Raw genomic sequence first — 20,291 nt, 5'->3', positions numbered from 1 at the left:
CACTCCAGCAGGTAAAGTGGATCAGTGGGGACAAGTTAAGGGGGAGAACATTTTGGAGTAAACTGTCCCTTTAAGAAGTGCCAAGTGCCTATACTGTTAACAAGGTTGGCTGGTTACTACAATTAAGCCTTTATGGGGAGAGGGGATATTATTTTTAAGGACTAACAGGAAGTGTCTGCTTTATCTAATGGAAAGGGTTTGTCGGCTTCTTAGGTTTTAGTCTTAAAAAACAATGACCCTTTTTATAACTCAGCTAAAATAAGTAGAACAATAACCTGTTGGGTGTGTAGCATCTAGTATTTTTCTTAAAAAAACGGCTTGCGTAGCTGAATCAATACCAAAAGTGGGGCTGCTATTGATGGTTCAGACACTATCAATATTCCAGAGAATCCTACCCATTCCACAGTTTTGCATTACCAACACAGTTATAATAATATACTTTTTACCTCAGTGCTAACTCAAATAACATAATTTATGTAAGAACTTACCTGATAAATTCATTTCTTTCATATTAGCAAGAGTCCATGAGCTAGTGACGTATGGGATATACATTCCTACCAGGAGGGGCAAAGTTTCCCAAACCTTAAAATGCCTATAAATACACCCCTCACCACACCCACAATTCAGTTTAACGAATAGCCAAGAAGTGGGGTGATAAGAAAAAAGTGCGAAAGCATATAAAATAAGGAATTGGAATAATTGTGCTTTATACAAAATCATAACCACCACAAAAAAAAAAAGGGCGGGCCTCATGGACTCTTGCTAATATGAAAGAAATGAATTTATCAGGTAAGTTCTTACATAAATTATGTTTTCTGTCATGTAATTAGCAAGAGTCCATGAGCTAGTGACGTATGGGATAATGACTACCCAAGAAGTGGATCTTTCCACACAAGAGTCACTAGAGAGGGAGGGATAAAATAAAGACAGCCAATTCCTGCTGAAAATAATCCACACCCAAAATAAAGTTTAATGAAAAACATAAGCAGAAGATTCAAACTGAAACCGCTGCCTGAAGTACTTTTCTACCAAAAACTGCTTCAGAAGAAGAAAATACATCAAAATGGTAGAATTTAGTAAAAGTATGCAAAGAGGACCAAGTCGCTGCTTTGCAGATCTGGTCAACCGAAGCTTCATTCCTAAACGCCCAGGAAGTAGAAACTGACCTAGTAGAATGAGCTGTAATTCTCTGAGGCGGAGTTTTACCCGACTCAACATAGGCAAGATGAATTAAAGATTTCAACCAAGATGCCAAAGAAATGGCAGAAGCTTTCTGGCCTTTTCTAGAACCGGAAAAAATAACAAATAGACTAGGAGTCTTACGAAAAGATTTCGTAGCTTCAACATAATATTTCAAAGCTCTAACAACATCCAAAGAATGCAACGATTTCTCCTTAGAATTCTTAGGATTAGGACATAATGAAGGAACCACAATTTCTCTACTAATGTTGTTGGAATTCACAACTTTAGGTAAAAATTCAAAAGAAGTTCGCAACACCGCCTTATCCTGATGAAAAATCAGAAAAGGAGACTCACAAGAAAGAGCAGATAATTCAGAAACTCTTCTGGCAGAAGAGATGGCCAAAAGGAACAAAAAACTTTCCAAGAAAGTAATTTAATATCCAATGAATGCATAGGTTCAAATGGAGGAGCTTGAAGAGCCCCCAGAACCAAATTCAAACTCCAAGGAGGAGAAATTGACTTAATGACAGGCTTTATACGAACCAAAGCTTGTACAAAACAATGAATATCAGGAAGAATAGCAATCTTTCTGTGAAAAAGAACAGAAAGAGCAGAGATTTGACCTTTCAAGGAACTTGCGGACAAACCCTTATCTAAACCATCCTGAAGAATACTGTAATATTCTCGGTATTCTAAAAGAATGCCAAGAAAAATGATGAGAAAGACACCAAGAAATATAAGTCTTCCAGACTCTATAATATATCTCTCTGGATACAGATGTACGAGCCTGTAACATAGTATTAATCACAGAGTCAGAGAAACCTCTTTGACCAAGAATCAAGCGTTCAATCGCCATACCTTTAAATTTAAGGATTTCAGATTCTGATGGAAAAAAAGGACCTTGAGACAAAAGGTCTGGTCTTAACGGAAGAGTCCACGGTTGGCAAGAGGCCATCCGGACAAGATCCGCATACCAAAACCTGTAAGGCCATGCCGGAGCTACCAGCAGAACAAACGAGCATTCCTTCAGAATCTTGGAGGTTACTCTTGGAAGAAGAACTAGAGGCGGAAAGATATAGGGAGGATGATACTTCCAAGGAAGTGATAATGCATCCACTGCCTCCGCCTGAGGATCCCGGGATCTGGACAGATACCTGGGAAGTTTCTTGTTTAGATGAGAAGCCATCAGATCTATTTCTGGAAGTTCCTACATTTGAACAATCTGAAGAAATACCTCTGGGTGAAGAGACCATTCGCCCGGATGCAACGTTTGACGACTGAGATAATCCGCTTTCCAATTGTCCATACCTGGGATATGAACCGCAGAGATTAGACAGGAGCTGGATTCCGCCCAAACCAAAATTCGAGATACTTCTTTCATAGCCAGAGGACTGTGAGTCCCTCCTTGATGATTGATGTATGCCACAGTTGTGACATTGTCTATCTGAAAACAAATGAACAACTCTCTCTTCAGAAGAGGCCAAGACTAAAGAGCTCTGAAAATTGCACGGAGTTCCAAAATATTGATCGGAAATCTCACCTCCTGAGATTCCCAAACCCCTTGTGCCGTCAGATACCCCCACACAGCTCCCCAACCTGTAAGACTTGCATCTGTTGAGATTATAGTCCAGGTCGGAAGAACAAAGAAGCCCCCTGAACTAAACGATGGTGATCTGTCCACCATGTCAGAGAGTGTTGTAAAATCGGTTTAAAGATATTAATTGAGATATCTTTGAGTAATCCCTGCACCATTGGTTCAGCATACAGAGCTGAAGAGGTCGCATGTGAAAACGAGCAAAGGAGATCGCATCTGATGCGGCAGTCCTAAGACCCAACATTTCCATGCATAAGGCTACCAAAGGGAATGATTGTGACTGAAGGTTTTGACAAGCTGATATCAATGTTAAACTTCTCTTGTCTGACAAGGACAGAGTCATAGACACTGAATTTATCTAGAAACCTAAAAAGGTTACCCTTGTCTGAGGAATCAATGAACTGATTGGTAAATTGATCCTCCAACCATGAACTTGAAGAAACAACACAAGTCGATTCGTATGAGATTCTTCGAAAATGAGAAGACTGAGCAAATACCAAGATATCGTCCAAATAAGGAAATACCAAAACCCTATTCTCTGATTACAGAAAGAAGGGCACCGAGAACCTTTGAAAAAAATTCTTGGAACTGAGGCTAAGCCAAACGGTAGAGCCACAAAACTGGTAATGCTTGTCTAAAAAGAGAATCTCAGACACTAAAAGTGATCTGGATGAATCGGAATATGCAGATACACATCCTGTAAATCTATTGTAGACATATAATGCCCTTGCTAAACAAAAGGCAGGATAGTCCTACAGTAACCATCTTGAATGTTGGTATCCTAACATAATGATTTAATAATGATAGATCCGGAACTGGTCTGAAGGAATTGACCTTCTTTGGTACAATGAAGAGATAAAATAAGACCCCAGCCCCTGTTCCAGAACTGGAACTGGCATAAATACTCCAGCCAACTCTAGATCTGAAACACATTTCAGAAATGCTGAGCCTTTGCTGTGTTAACTGGGACACGGGAAAGAAAAGAATCTCTTAGCAGGAGGCCTTAACTTGAAGCCAATTCTGTACCTTTCTGAAACAATGTTTCTGAAACCAGAGATTAAGAACGGAATTGATCCAAATTTCTTTGAAGAAAACGTAATCTGCCCCATACCAGCTGAGCTGGAATAAGGGCCGCACCTTCATAGGTACTTAGGAGCTGGCTATAGGTTTCTATAAGGCTTGGATATATTCCAAACTGGAAATAGTTTCCAAACTGATACCGCTCCTGAGGATGAAGGATCAGGCTTTTGTTCCTTGTGAGGAAAGGAACGAAAATGATTATTTACCCTGGAAAGAAAGGGAAAGCAAAGTTGACTTAGAAGACATGTCAGCATTCCAAGTTTAATCCATAAAGCTATTCTAGCTAAAATAGCTAGAGACATATACCTGACATCAACTCTAATGATATCAAAAGATGGTATCACCAATAAAATTATTAGCATGTTATAGAATAAAAATAATGCTATAAAATTATGATCTGTTACTTGTTGCGCTAAAGCTTCTAACCAAAAAGTTGAAGCTGCAGCAACATCCGCTAAAAATACAGCAGGTCTAAGAAGATTACCTGAACATAAGTAAGCTTTTCTTAGAAAGGAATCAATTTTCCTATCTAAAGGATCCTTAAATGAAGTACTATCTGCCGTAGGAATAGTAGTACATTAGCAGGAGTAGAGACAGCCCCATAACCTTAGGGATTTTTGTCCCAAAAAACTCTAATCTGTCAGATGGCACAGGATATAATTTGCTTAAACGTCTAGAAGGAGTAAATAAATTACCCAAATTATTCCATTCCCTGGAAATTACTTCAGAAATAGCATCAGGGAGATAAAACACTTCTGGAATAACTACAGGAGATTTAAAAACCTTATTTAAACGTTTACATTTAGTATCAAGAGGACCAGAATCCTCTATTTCTAATGCAAATAACACTTCTTTAAGTAAAGAACGAATAAATTCCATCTTGAACAAATACAAAGATTTATCAGCATCAACCTCTGAGACAGAAACCTCAGAACCAGAAGAACCATTATCAGTATCAGAATGATGATGTTCATTTAAAAATTCATCTGAAAAAAAGAGAAGTTTTAAAAGACTTTTATGTATACTAGAAGGAAAAATAACAGACATAGCCTTCTTAATGGATTTAAAAAATAAAATCTCTTATGTTATCAGGAACACTCTGAAAATTAGATGTTGACGGAACAGCAACAGGTAATGTAACAGTACTAAAGGAAATTTTATCTGCATTAATAAGTTTGACATGACATGCAATACAAATAACAGCTGGAGAAACAGATACCAAAAGTTTATAGCAGATACACTTAGCTTGGTAGCTCCAGCATTGTGCAGTGATTTTCCTGAAGTATCTTCTGACTCAGTTGCAACGTGGAACATCTTGCAATATGTAAAAGAAAAAAACAACATATAAAGCAAAATTGATCAAATTCCTTAAATGACAGTTTCAGGAATGGGAAAAAATGCCAAAGAACAAGCTTCTAGCAACCAGAAGCAATAAAAAATGAGACTTAAATAATGTGGAGACAAAAGTGACGCCCATATTTTTTCGCGCCAAATAAGACGCCCACATTATTTGGCGCCTAAATGCTTTTTGGCGCCAAAAATGACGCCACATCCGGAACGCCGACATTTTTGGCGCAAAATAACGTCAAAGAATGACGCAACTTCCGGCGACACGTATGACGCCGGAAACGGAAATAGAATTTTTGCGCCAAAAAAGTCCGCGCCAAGAATGACGCAATAAAATGAAGCATTTTCAGCCCCCGCGAGCCTAACAGCCCACAGGGAAAAAGTCAAATTTTAAGGTAAAAAATGTTAAATTAAAATGCATTATCCCAAATATGAAACTGACTGACTGAAAAATAAGGAAAGTTGAACATTCTGAGTCAAGGCAAATAAATGTTTGAATACATATATTTAGAACTTTATAAACAAAGTGCCCAACCATAGCTTAGAGTGTCACAGAAAATAAGACTTACTTACCCCAGGACACTCATCTACATATAGCAGATAGCCAAACCAGTACTGAAACGAGAATCAGCAGAGGTAATGGTATATATAAGAGTATATCGTCGATCTGAAAAGGGAGGTAAGAGATGAATCTCTACGACCGATAACAGAGAACCTATGAAATAGACCCCTTAGAAGGAGATCACTGCATTCAAATAGGCAATACTCTCCTCACATCCCTCTGACATTCACTGCACGCTGAGAGGAAAACCGGGCTCCAACTTGCTGCGGAGCGCATATCAACGTAGAATCTAGCACAAACTTACTTCACCACCTCCATCGGAGGCAAAGTTTGTAAAACTGAATTGTGGGTGTGGTGAGGGGTGTATTTATAGGCATTTTAAGGTTTGGGAAACTTTGCCCCTCCTGGTAGGAATGTATATCCCATACGTCACTAGCTCATGGACTCTTGCTAATTACATGAAAGAAAACTCCACGCAAGAAACACGTGAACTAGCACTGTACAGCTTTGAAAACTGTCAAAATGCACTAAGATAAGAGGCGGCCTTCAACGGCTTAAACATTAGCATATGAGCCAACCTAGGTTTAGCTTTCAACAAAGACTTCCAAGAGAGCTACGTAAATTTGATGATAAAAGTAAAGAAAATTGTTTAAAATTGCATGCCCTATGTGAATCATGAAAGTTAAATTTTGACTATACTGTCCCTTTAATTCCTTGCAAACTGAACTTTTTTTAGGTGTAACTGAAAAGACAACTAGTGTATAATAATCATGTTTGAGTCATTGCTTCTTAAATATATATATACACACACATATATACATACACACACATATACTGTATATATACACACACACATATATACATACACACACATATACTGTATATATACACACACACATATATACATACACACACATATACTGTATATATACACACACACATATACCAGCTTGAAATAAAGAAAATAGCAATTAAGAATAACCTGCTTTGCTACTAAATGATCAATTGTTACCTAATGTACCATTTATTTGCTGTAAGAAAAAATAGTCCCATTACCTCATCTCCACAAAGTACAATTATAAGCTGCTTTAGAGTATCCCCAATAGACTGGTTTGAATTTCTCAGATTTTCTAGTTCCTCCTCTAAAGATGCAACTTTATATTCCCCGGTCTGAAATGAAATCAAGAAAAACAAAAATAAGCCAGTACAATACATGTGGATATGTGGCACAGAGAGTACACACATTCAGTGAACAAATAAACTACAGGTACTAAAGTTTTCAAATATCTACCAAATTGTTTATGTAGTAAGGTAATGGTTACAAAAACTTACCTTAGACAAATCTGAAGCTGATAACCTTTCGACTGGATCCACCAAAATAATTACATCCTAAATGGAAAAAAAAATAAAAAAAATTAAACACAGTAATACTAATACTAGTAATAATACAGAAACATACATAAAGAAAACCAGTGGAAAAAGTTGTCTAAATTATTTCTCAGACTTTTTTTTTATCTCAAGTGCAATAAACTCAAATAGCTGGAAACATTTTAAAAAGAGACACTGTTTTTTTTCTTTTTTTCTTGAAAATGTTTGTGTTATGTAATATATGGGTGTAGGGCTGCAACTAACGATTATTTTCATAATCGAATAATCAGTCGATTATTTTTTTCGATTAATCGACTAAAAAATAAATAAATAATTTTCCCTATATTTTAAAGTAAAATCTGTATACTGAATGTCATAAGTATAAACTTTAGACTAAAGCTGTACATTAACACAACTGTTGGTCCAATTGTTTAAGCAGCAGAACAATTTTTTATAATTAAGCAAAACAAAACCACAAACTTTTTGAAAAGAGGTAGAACTAGTAAGAGGTAGACTATCAGACTATCACTGTTTATACCATTCTGTTATTCACTTTTTCAGAAACTTTGCATTGAAATGTAAAAATGTCCACATGCTCCTGGATGAGGCTGGCTCTCTTTTGCAGCTATTTTGCCTGCAGCACAGAAGAGGCACTTAGATGGTGTTGAGGTGCCTGAGATGCACAAGTAGGGTTTTTGCCAATTTCAACAAGGTGGGCTATTTATCTTTGTTAGCTCTCCACCAATGCAAGGGGACTCTTAAAGTAAGCCTGGACTTCATTCTGACATAAAAATATCTTGAATATCTATATGCAATGGTTAGGGGGAAAAATATCTAGTCCCCACTTAAAATAACAGATATATACAGATATATACTTACAGAGGTTGAATTTAGTACATATTACAATGAATTAAAAATATTAAAAGCAAAAACAAAAAAAGCCAAAAGGGCTAAAGACTATATATCAGTTATAGGAAACAGCCTTACACATTTATCTATAGAGTACATATAATCAGCAATAGCAAGCGATCCACTAAAATTGTGTAAACAGGTAATAGTGGCATCAATTCATATAACAAATGCCATCAATCTAGGGCATGGTGTAAATAACAAGCTTGGCACTATATCATGCAAAGCATAGTCCCAACTCACCTGATTTAATATAAACAATCCAAAAGATGACTATTTAATTTCTTGGTTGCACATAAGATAGGAGTAGTTGTAAACTTAAAAAAGAAACTTATACTGTCCTAAAAAAGTGAAAAGTAAATGTCTGTGGAGGTCCTTTAGGCTAAGGACATAACCATAAAACAGAATTTATGCTTAACTGATAAATTTCTTTCTCCTACGGTGTGTCCGGTCCATGGCTTCATCCTTACTTGAGGGAATATTCTCTTCCCCAACAGGAAATGGCAAAGAGAGCACAGCAAAAGCTGTCCTTATAGCTCCTCCTCTGGCTCAGCCCCCCAGTCATTCGACCGACGGTTAGGAGAAAAAGGAGAAACTATAGGGTGCCGTGGTGACTGTAGTGTACAGAAATAAAAAATTTGAAACCTGACTAAAAAGCCAGGGCGGGCCGTGGACCGGACACACCATAGGAAAAAGAAATGTATCAGGTAAGCATAAATTCTCTTTTCTCCTACATTGGTGTGTCCGGTCCACGGCTTCATCCTTACTTGTGGGAACCAATACCAAAGCTTTAGGACACGGATGAAGGGAGGGAACAAGTCAGGTTACCTAAACGGAAGGCACCACGGCTTGCAAAACCTTTCTCCCAAAAACAGCCTCCGAAGAAGCATAAGTATCGAATTTGTAAAATTTGGCAAAAGTATGCAGAGAAGACCAAGTCGCTGCCTTACAGATCTGATCAACAGAAGCCTCGTTCTTGAAGGCCCATGTGGAAGCCACAGCTCTAGTAGAGTGAGCTGTAATTCGTTCAGGAGGCTGCCGTCCGGCAGTCTCATAAGCCAATCGGATGATGCTTTTCAGCCAAAAAGAAAGAGGTAGCAGTAGCCTTCTGCTCTCTCCTCTTACCAGAATAAACGACAAACAAAGATGAAGTCTGTCTGAAATCCTTTGTTGCTTCTAAATAGAATTTTAAAGCACGGACCACATCTAAATTGTGTAACAAACGTTCCTTCTTTGAAACTGGATTCGGACACAGAGAGGGAACAACTATTTCCTGGTTAATATTCCTGTTGGAAACCACTTTGGGAAGAAAACCAGGTTTGGTACACAAAACAACCTTATCTGTATGGAATACCAGATAGGGTGAAGAACACTGCAAAGCAGACGATTCAGAAACTCTTCTAGCAGAAGAAATAGCAACCAAAAACAGAACTTTCCAAGATAGTAACTTAATATCTATGGAATGTAAAGGTTCAAACGGAACCCCTTGAAGAACTGAAAGAACTAAGTTTAGACTCCATGGAGGAGTCATGGGTCTGTAGACAGGCTTGATTCTGACTAAGGCCTGTACAAATGCCTGTACATCTGGCACTGCTGCCAGACGTTTGTGCAACAAAACAGACAGAGCAGATATCTGTCCTTTTAGAGAACTCGCTGACAACCCTTTATCCAAACCCTCTTGGAGAAAGGAGAGTATCCTAGGAATTTTAATTTTACTCCAAGAGAATCCCTTGGATTCGCACCCACAGATATATTTTTTCCATATCTTATGGTAAATTTTCCTAGCGTTCAAATTCCAAGCAGTCAGTTGCAGAGAGACTAGATTTGGATGTTTGAATGGACCTTGTACTAGAAGATCCTGTCTCAAAGGTAGCTTCCATGGTGGAGCCGATGACATATTCACCAGGTCTGCATACCAAGTCCTGCGTGGCCACGCAGGAGCTATCAGAATCACCGAGGCCTTCTCCTGTTTGATCCTGGCTACAAGCCTGGGAAGGAGAGGAAACGGTGGAAACACATAAGCTAGGTTGAACGACCAAGGCGCCACCAATGCATCCACTAGAGTCGCCTTGGGATCCCTGGATCTGGACCCGTAGCAAGGAACCTTGAAGTTCTGATGAGACGCCATCAGATCCATGTCTGGAATGCCCCATAGTTGAGTTAACTGGGCAAAGACCTCCGGGTGGAGTTCCCACTCCCCCGGATGGAAAGTCTGACGACTCAAAAAAACATAATTTATGCTTACCTGATAAATTCCTTTCTCCTGTAGTGTAGTCAGTCCACGGGTCATCATTACTTATGGGATATTAACTCCTCCCCAACAGGAAGTGCAAGAGGATCACCCAAGCAGAGCTGCTATATAGCTCCTCCCCTCTACGTCACACCCAGTCATTCGACCGAGAACCAAACGAGAAAGGAGAAACTATAGGGTGCAGTGGTGACTGGAGTATAATTTAAAAATTTAGACCTGACTTAAAAAACAGGGCCGGGCCGTGGACTGACTACACTACAGGAGAAAGGAATTTATCAGGTAAGCATAAATTATGTTTTCTCCTGTTAAGTGTAGTCAGTCCACGGGTCATCATTACTTATGGGATACCAATACCAAAGCTAAGTACACGGATGACGGGAGGGACAGGCAGGATCTCTATACGGAAGGAACCACTGCCTGAAGAACCTTTCTCCCAAAAACAGCCTCAGAAGAAGCAAAAGTGTCAAATTTGTAAAATTTGGAAAAAGTATGAAGAGAAGACCAAGTTGCAGCCTTGCAAATCTGTTCAACAGAGGCCTCGTTCTTAAAGGCCCAAGTGGAAGCCACAGCTCTAGTAGAATGAGCTGTAATCCTTTCAGGAGGTTGCTGTCCAGCAGTCTCATAGGCTAAACGTATTATGCTACGAAGCCAAAAGGATAGAGAGGTAGCAGATGCTTTTTGACCTCTCCTCTGTCCAGAATAAACGACAAACAGGGAAGAAGTTTGGCAAAAATCTTTAGTTGCCTGTAAATAAAATTTCAGGGCACGGACTACATCTAGATTGTGCAGAAGTCGTTCCTTCTTTGAAGAAGGGTTAGGACACAATGATGGAACAACAATCTCTTGATTGATATTCTTGTTAGTGACTACCTTAGGTAAGAACCCAGGTTTAGTACGCAGAACTACCTTATCTGAATGAAAAAACATAATTTATGTAAGAACTTACCTGATAAATTCATTTCTTTCATATTAACAAGAGTCCATGAGCTAGTGACGTATGGGATATACATTCCTACCAGGAGGGGCAAAGTTTCCCAAACCTTAAAATGCCTATAAATACACCCCTCACCACACCCACAAATCAGTTTAACGAATAGCCAAGAAGTGGGGTGATAAGAAAAAAAGTGCGAAGCATATAAAATAAGGAATTGGAATAATTGTGCTTTATACAAAAAAATCATAACCACCACAAAAAAGGGTGGGCCTCATGGACTCTTGTTAATATGAAAGAAATGAATTTATCAGGTAAGTTCTTACATAAATTATGTTTTCTTTCATGTAATTAACAAGAGTCCATGAGCTAGTGACGTATGGGATAATGACTACCCAAGATGTGGATCTTTCCACACAAGAGTCACTAGAGAGGGAGGGATAAAATAAAGACAGCCAATTCCTGCTGAAAATAATCCACACCCAAAATAAAGTTTAACAAAAAACATAAGCAGAAGATTCAAACTGAAACCGCTGCCTGAAGAACTTTTCTACCAAAAACTGCTTCAGAAGAAGAAAATACATCAAAATGGTAGAATTTAGTAAAAGTATGCAAAGAGGACCAAGTTGCTGCTTTGCAGATCTGGTCAACCGAAGCTTCATTCCTAAACGGCCAGGAAGTAGATACTGACCTAGTAGAATGAGCTGTAATTCTTTGAGGCGGAATTTTACCCGACTCAACATAGGCAAGATGAATTAAAGATTTCAACCAAGATGCCAAAGAAATGGCAGAAGCTTTTTGGCCTTTCCTAGAACCGGAAAAGATAACAAATAGACTAGAAGTCTTACGGAAAGATTTCGTAGCTTCAACATAATATTTCAAAGCTCTAACAACATCCAAAGAATGCAATGATTTCTCCTTAGAATTCTTAGGATTAGGACATAATGAAGGAACCACAATTTCTCTACTAATGTTGTTGGAATTCACAACTTTAGGTAAAAATTCAAAAGAAGTTCGCAACACCGCCTTATCCTGATGAAAAATCAGAAAAGGAGACTCACACGAAAGAGCAGATAATTCAGAAACTCTTCTAGCAGAAGAGATGGCCAAAAGGAACAAAACTTTCCAAGAAAGTAATTTAATGTCCAATGAATGCATAGGTTCAAACGGAGGAGCTTGAAGAGCTCCCAGAACCAAATTCAAACTCCAAGGAGGAGAAATTGACTTAATGACAGGTTTTATACGAACCAAAGCTTGTACAAAACAATGAATATCAGGAAGAATAGCAATCTTTCTGTGAAAAAGAACAGAAAGAGCGGAGATTTGTCCTTTCAAAGAACTTGCGGACAAACCCTTATCTAAACCATCCTGAAGAAATTGTAAAATTCTCGGTATTCTAAAAGAATGCCAAGAAAAATGATGAGAAAGACACCAAGAAATATAAGTCTTCCAGACTCTATAATATATCTCTCGAGATACAGATTTACGAGCCTGTAACATAGTATTAATCACAGAGTCAGAGAAACCTCTATGACCAAGAATCAAGCGTTCAATCTCCATAAACTGATTTGTGGGTGTGGTGAGGGGTGTATTTATAGGCATTTTAAGGTTTGGGAAACTTTGCCCCTCCTGGTAGGAATGTATATCCCATACGTCACTAGCTCATGGACTCTTGTTAATTACATGAAAGAAATCAGATACGGAGAATCACAATGTAAGGCTGATAACTCAGAAACTCTACGAGCCGAGGAAATAGCCATTAAAAACAGAACTTTCCAAGATAACAGCTTGATATCAACGGAATGAAGGGGTTCAAACGGAACACCCTGTAAAACGTTAAGAACTAAGTTTAAGCTCCACGGTGGAGCTACAGTCTTAAACACAGGCTTAATTCTAGCTAAAGCCTGGCAAAAAGCCTGAACGTCTGGAACTTCTGACAGACGTTTGTGTAGAAGGATGGACAGAGCTGAGATCTGTCCCTTTAAAGAACTTGCAGATAAACCCTTTTCTAAACCTTCTTGTAGAAAAGACAATATCCTAGGAATCCTAACCTTACTCCATGAGTAACCCTTGGATTCGCACCAGTGTAAGTATTTACGCCATATCTTATGGTAAATCTTCCTGGTAACAGGTTTCCTAGCCTGTATTAAGGTATCAATTACTGGCTCCGAAAATCCACGCTTTGATAAAATTAAGCGTTCAATTTCCATGCAGTCAGCTTCAGAGAAATTAGATTTTGATGTTTGAAAGGACCCTGAATTAGAAGGTCCTGTCTCAGAGGCAGAGACCAAGGTTGACAGGATGACATGTCCACTAGATCTGCATACCAGGTCCTGCGTGGCCACGCAGGCGCTATTAGAATCACTGATGCTTTCTCCTGTTTGATCCTGGCAATCAAACGAGGAAGCATCGGGAAGGGTGGAAACACATAAGCCATCCAAGGTGCTGTCAAGGCATCTATCAGAACCGCTCCCGGGTCCCTGGACCTGGACCCGTAACGAGGAAGATTGGCGTTCCGGCGAGACGCCATGAGATCCATATCTGGTTTGCCCCAACGTTGAAGTATTTGGGCAAAGACCTCCGGATGAAGTTCCCACTCCCCCGGATGAAAAGTCTGGCGACTTAGGAAATCCGCCTCCCAGTTCTCCACTCCTGGGATGTGGATCGCTGACAGGTGGCAAGAGTGAGACTCTGCCCAGCGAATTATCTTTGATACTTCCATCATCGCTAAGGAACTTCTTGTCCCCCCCTGATGGTTGATGTAAGCCACAGTCGTGATGTTGTCCGACTGAAACCTGATAAACCTCAGAGTTGCTAACTGAGGCCAAGCCAGAAGAGCATTGAGAACTGCTCTCAATTCCAGAATGTTTATTGGAAGGAGACTCTCCTCTTGAGTCCATGATCCCTGAGCCTTCAGGGAATTCCAGACAGCGCCCCAACCTAGTAGGCTGGCGTCTGTAGTTACAATTGTCCAGTCTGGCCTGCTGAAGGGCATCCCCCTGGACAGATGTGGCAGAGAAAGCCACCATAGAAGAGAATCTCTGGTCTCTTGATCCAGATTCAGCGTAGGGGACAAATCTGAGTAATCCCCATTCCACTGACTTAGCATGCACAATTGCAGCGGTCTGAGGTGCAGGCGTGCAAAAGGAACTATGTCCATTGCCGCTACCATTAAGCCGATTACCTCCATGCATTGAGCCACTGACGGGTGTTGAATGGAATGAAGGGCACGGCAAGCATTTAGAAGCTTTGTTAACCTGTCCTCTGTCAGGTAAATTTTCATTTCTACAGAATCTATAAGAGTCCCCAAGAAGGGAACTCTTGTGAGTGGTAAGAGAGAACTCTTCTCCTAGTTTACTTTCCACCCATGCGACCTTAGAAATGCCAGTACTAACTCTGTATGAGACTTGGCAGTTTGAAAGCTTGACGCTTGTATCAGAATGTCGTCTAGGTACGGAGCTACCGAAATTCCTCGCGGTCTTAGTACCGCCAGAAGAGAGCCCAGAACCTTTGTAAAGATTCTTGGAGCCGTAGCCAACCCGAAGGGAAGAGCTACAAACTGGTAATGCCTGTCTAGGAAGGCAAACCTTAGATACCGGTAATGCTCTCTGTGAATCGGTATGTGAAGGTAAGCATCCTTTAAATCCACTGTGGTCATGTACTGACCTCTTTGGATCATGGGTAAGATTGTCCGAATAGTTTCCATCTTGAATGATGGAACTCTTAGGAATTTGTTTAGGATCTTTAAATCCAATATTGGTCTGAAGGTTCCCTCTTTTTTGGGAACCACAAACAGATTTGAGTAAAACCCTTGTCCGTGTTCCGACCGCGGAACTGGGTGGATCACTCCCATTAGTAAAAGGTCTTGTACACAGCGTAGAAACGCCTCTTTCTTTATCTGGTTTGTTGACAACCTTGAAAGGTGAAATCTCCCTTGTGGAGGAGAAGCTTTGAAGTCCAGAAGATATCCCTGAGATATGATCTCCAACGCCCAGGGATCCTGGACATCTCTTGCCCAAGCCTGGGCGAAGAGAGAGAGTCTGCCCCCCACTAGATCCGTTTCCGGATCGGGGGCCCTCACTTCATGCTGTCTTAGGGGCAGCAGCAGGTTTTCTGGCCTGCTTGCCCTTGTTCCAGGCCTGGTTAGGTTTCCAGCCCTGTCTGTAGCGAGCAACAGCTCCTTCCTGTTTTGGAGCAGAGGAAGTTGAAGCTGCTCCTGCCTTGAAGTTACGAAAGGCACGAAAATTAGACTGTCTAGCCCTGGGTTTGGCTCTGTCTTGAGGCAGGGCATGGCCCTTACCTCCCGTAATATCAGCGATAATTTCTTTCAAACCGGACCCGAATAAAGTCTGCCCCTTGAAAGGTATGTTGAGTAATTTCGATTTAGAAGTTACATCAGCTGACCAGGATTTTAGCCACAGCGCTCTGCGTGCCTGAATGGCGAATCCGGAATTCTTAGCCGTAAGTTTAGTTAAATGTACTACGGCATCAGAAATAAATGAATTAGCTAGCTTAAGGGTTTTAAGCTTGTGTGAAATCTCATCTAATGTCGCTGAGTCAAGGGTCTCTTCCAGAGACTCAAACCAAAATGCTGCCGCAGCCGTGACTTGCGCAATGCATGCAAGGGGTTGTAATATAAAACCTTGTTGAACAAACATTTTCTTAAGGTAACCCTCTAACTTTTTATCCATTGGATCTGAAAAGGCACAGCTATCCTCCACCGGGATAGTGGTACGCTTAGCTAAAGTAGAAACTGCTCCCTCCACCTTAGGGACCGTTTGCCATAAGTCCCGTGTGGTGGCGTCTATTGGAAACATTTTTCTGAATATAGGAGGGGGTGAGAAAGGCACACCGGGTCTATCCCACTCCTTAGTAATAATTTCAGTAAGTCTCTTAGGTATAGGAAAAACGTCAGTACTCGTCGGTACCGCAAAATATTTATCCAACCTACACATTTTCTCTGGGATTGCAACTGTGTTACAATCATTCAGAGCCGCTAACACCTCCCCTAGCAATACACGGAGGTTTTCCAGCTTAAACTTAAAATTTGAAATGTCTGAATCCAGTTTATTTGGATCAGATCCGTCACCCGCAGAATGAAGCTCTCCGTCCTCATGCTCTGCCAATTGTGACGCAGTATCAGACATGGCTCTAGCATTATCAGTATACTCTGTTCTCATCCCAGAGTGATCTCGTTTACCCCTAAGTTCTGGCAATTTAGACAAAACTTCAGTCATAACATTAGCCATGTCTTGTAGAGTGATTTGTAATGGCCGCCCTGATGTACTTGGCGTTACAATATCACGCACCTCCTGAGCGGGAGATGCAGGTACTGACACGTGAGGCAAGTTAGTCGGCATAACTTCCCCCTCGTTGTCTGGTGAATGTTGCTTAACATGTACAGATTGACTTTTATTTAAAGTAGCATCAATGCAATTAGTACATAAATTTCTATTGGGCTCCACCTTGGCTTTTGAACATATTGCACAAAGAGATTCCTCTGTGTCAGACATGTTTAAACAAACTAGCAATTAGACTAGCAAGCTTGGAAATACTTTTCAACTAAATTTACAAGCAATATGTAAAAACGTTACTGTGCCTTTAAGAAGCACACAAAAACTGTCACAGTTGAATCACAATGAACCGGATTAGTTATAGGAACCAAATTTAGCAAAGGATTGCACTCATTAGCAATGGATGATTAACCCTTAATATCAGAAAAAAACGTATAACAATTGAAAATATAAGCGTTTTTATCACAGTCAAGCACAGTCTCACAGGTCTGCTGTGAGTGATTACCTCCCTCAAAACTAGTTTTGAAGACCCCTGAGCTCTGTGGAGACGTCCTGGATCATGCAGGGAGAAAAAGACAGACTGTGACTGAATTTCTGATGCGTAGTAAAAGCGCCAAAATAGGCCCCTCCCACTCACACTACAACAGTGAGGGAAGCTCAGTAAACTGTTTTAATTTAAAACAAACGACAGCCATGTGGAAAATAAAGCCCAAAACAATTTTCACCAAGTACCTCAGATAATTAAACGATTTAACATGCCAGTAAACGTTTAAAATCTAATATATGAAATGTCATTAAAAAGCCTGCTGCTAGTCGCTCACACTGCAAGTTAGGCTAAAAATTATATGCATACAGTATTTTCCCAGTGAAGTGCCATTCCCCAGAAATACTTAAGTGTAAACATATATACATATCAGCCTGATACCAGTTGCTACTACTGCATTTAAGGCTGTACTTACATTATATCGGTATTAGCAGTATTTTCTCAGTCAATTCCATTCCTTAGAAAATAATATACTGCAACATACCTCTTTGCAGGTGAACCTGCCCGCTGTCCCCTGATCTGAAGTTACCTTACTCCTCAGAATGGCTGAGAACAGCAAACGGATCTTAGTTACGTCCGCTAAGATCATATACAAAAACTCAGGTAGATTCTTCTTCAAATTCTGCCTGAGAAGGAAACAACACACTCCGGTGCCGTTTAAAATAACAAACTTTTGATTGAAGATATAAAAAACTAAGTTTAATCACCACAGTCCTCTCACACATCCTATCTATTAGTTGGGTGCAAGAGAATGACTGGGTGTGACGTAGAGGGGAGGAGCTATATAGCAGCTCTGCTTGGGTGATCCTCTTGCACTTCCTGTTGGGGAGGAGTTAATATCCCATAAGTAATGATGACCCGTGGACTGACTACACTTAACAGGAGAAATCCGCCTCCCAGTTGTCTACTCCTGGGATGTGAATTGCAGATAGATGGCAGGAGTGATCCTCCGCCCATTTGATGATCTTGGATACCTCTCTCATCGCCAAGGAACTCTTTGTTCCCCCCTGATGATTGATGTACGCTACAGTCGTCATGTTGTCCGACTGAAATCTTATGAATCTGGCCTTCGCTAGTTGAGGCCAAGCCTGGAGCGCATTGAATATCGCTCTCAGTTCCAGAATGTTTATCGGGAGAAGAGACTCTTCCCGAGACCATAGACCCTGAGCTTTCAAGGAGTCCCAGACCGCACCCCAGCCTAAAAGACTGGCGTCGGTCGTGACAATGACCCACTCTGGTCTGCGGAAACTCATTCCCTGAGACAGGTGATCTTGAGTCAACCACCAACTGAGTGAGTCTCTGGTTAACTGGTCTACGTGAATCTGAGGAGACAAGTCTGCATAATCCCCATTCCACTGTTTGAGCATGCACAGTTGTAATGGTCTTAGATGAATTCGAGCAAAGGGAACCACGTCCATTGCTGCAACCATTAGTCCTATTACCTCCATGCACTGAGCTATGGAAGGCTGAGGAACAGATTGAAGAACTTGACAAGCGTTTAGAAGTTTTAATTTTCTGACCTCTGTCAGAAAGATCTTCATTTCTACAAAATCTATTATTGTTCCCAGAAAGGGAACCCTTGTAAACGGGGACAGGGAACTCTTTTCTACGTTCACCTTCCACCCGTGAGACCTGAGAAAGGCTAATACAATGTCTGTATGAGCCCTTGATCTGGAAAGGGACGACGCTTGGATTAGGATGTCGTCTAAGTAAGGTGCTACCGCAATGCCCCTCGGTCTTAGAACCGCTAGTAGGGACCCTAGCACCTTTGTGAAAATTCTGGGAGCAGTGGCTAAACCGAACGGAAGAGCCACGAACTGGTAATGTTTGTCCAGAAAGGCGAACCTTAGGAACTGATGATGATCTTTGTGGATAGGAATATGTAGGTACGCATCCTTTAAGTCCACGGTAGTCATGAATTGACCCTCCTGGATTGTTGGTAAAATCGTTCGAATGGTTTCCATTTTGAATGATGGAACTCTGAGGAATTTGTTTAGAATTTTTAAATCCAGAATTGGCCTGAAAGTTCCCTCTTTTTTGGGAACTACAAACAGGTTTGAGTAAAACCCCAGACCTTGTTCCGCTGTCTGAACTGGGTGTATCACTCCGCAATGTAAGAATGCCTGTCTCTTTATCTGGTCTGAAGATAAGCGAGACATGTGGAACCTTCCCCTTGGAGGAAGTTCCTTGAACTCTAGAAGATAACCCTGAGAGACTATTTCTAGTGCCCAGGGATCCTGAACATCTCTTGCCCAAGCCTGAGCAAAGAGAGAAAGTCTGCCCCCTACTAGATCCGGTCCCAGATCGGGGGCTACCCCTTCATGCTGTCTTGGTAGCAGCAGCAGGCTTCTTGGCCTGTTTACCCTTGTTCCAGCCTTGCATTGGTTTCCATGCTGGTTTAGACTGGGAAGCGTTACCCTCTTGTCTAGAAGCTGCAGAGTTAGGAGACTGTCCGTTCCTGAAATTGCGAAAGGAACGAAAATTAGATTTGTTCTTAGCCTTGAAAGGCCTATCCTGTGGGAGGGCATGGCCCTTTCCCCCAGTGATGTCTGAAATAATCTCCTTCAATTCTGGCCCAAAAAGGGTCTTACCCTTGAAAGGAATATTAAGCAATTTTGTCTTGGACGACACATCCGCCGACCAAGATTTTAGCCAAAGCGCTCTGCGCGCCACAATTGCAAAACCTGAATTTTTCGCTGCTAATTTTGCCAATTGCAAAGCGGCATCTAAAATAAAGGAATTAGCCAACTTTAGTGCTTGAATTCTGTCCATGACTTCCTCATATGGAGTCTCCTTATTGAGCGAATTTTCTAGTTCCTCGAACCAAAAAGACGCCGCCGTTGTGACAGGAATAATGCACGAAATTGGCTGGAGAAGGAAACCTTGCTGAACAAATATTTTTTTAAGCAATCCTTCCAATTTTTTATCCATAGGATCTTTGAAAGCACAACTGTCCTCAATGGGAATAGTCGTGCGCTTAGCCAACGTAGAAACTGCCCTCTCAACCTTAGGGACTGTTTGCCATGCGTCCCTTCTGGGGTCGACAATGGGGAACATTTTCTTAAATATAGGAGGTGGGACAAAAGGTATACCTGGCTTCTCCCACTCCTTGGTCACTATGTCCGCCACCCTCGGGTATCGGAAAGGCATCAGCGTGCACAGGGACCTCATTGAATTTGTCAATTTTGCACAATTTCTCTGGAATCACCAAAGAGTCGCAATCGTCAAG

General features: G+C 40.8%; 1 protein-coding gene across 1 annotated transcript in view; it reads right to left on the bottom strand.

Annotated features, from left to right (window-relative positions):
• Positions 1-20,291, bottom strand: part of LRPPRC (leucine rich pentatricopeptide repeat containing) — a gene marked incomplete in the record, with an annotated part of 877,407 nt that overhangs the window by 600,422 nt on the left and 256,694 nt on the right. Inside the window, 2 exon segments of the mRNA XM_053712282.1 lie at positions 6,822-6,935; positions 7,098-7,154. Of these exon segments, the coding sequence (XP_053568257.1) occupies positions 6,822-6,935; positions 7,098-7,154 (171 nt within the window).

This window comes from Bombina bombina, chromosome 4, assembly GCF_027579735.1.
Source record: "Bombina bombina isolate aBomBom1 chromosome 4, aBomBom1.pri, whole genome shotgun sequence".
NCBI classification, from domain to species: Eukaryota; Metazoa; Chordata; class Amphibia; order Anura; family Bombinatoridae; genus Bombina; species Bombina bombina.
This window is presented reverse-complemented; position numbering and strand designations above follow the sequence as displayed.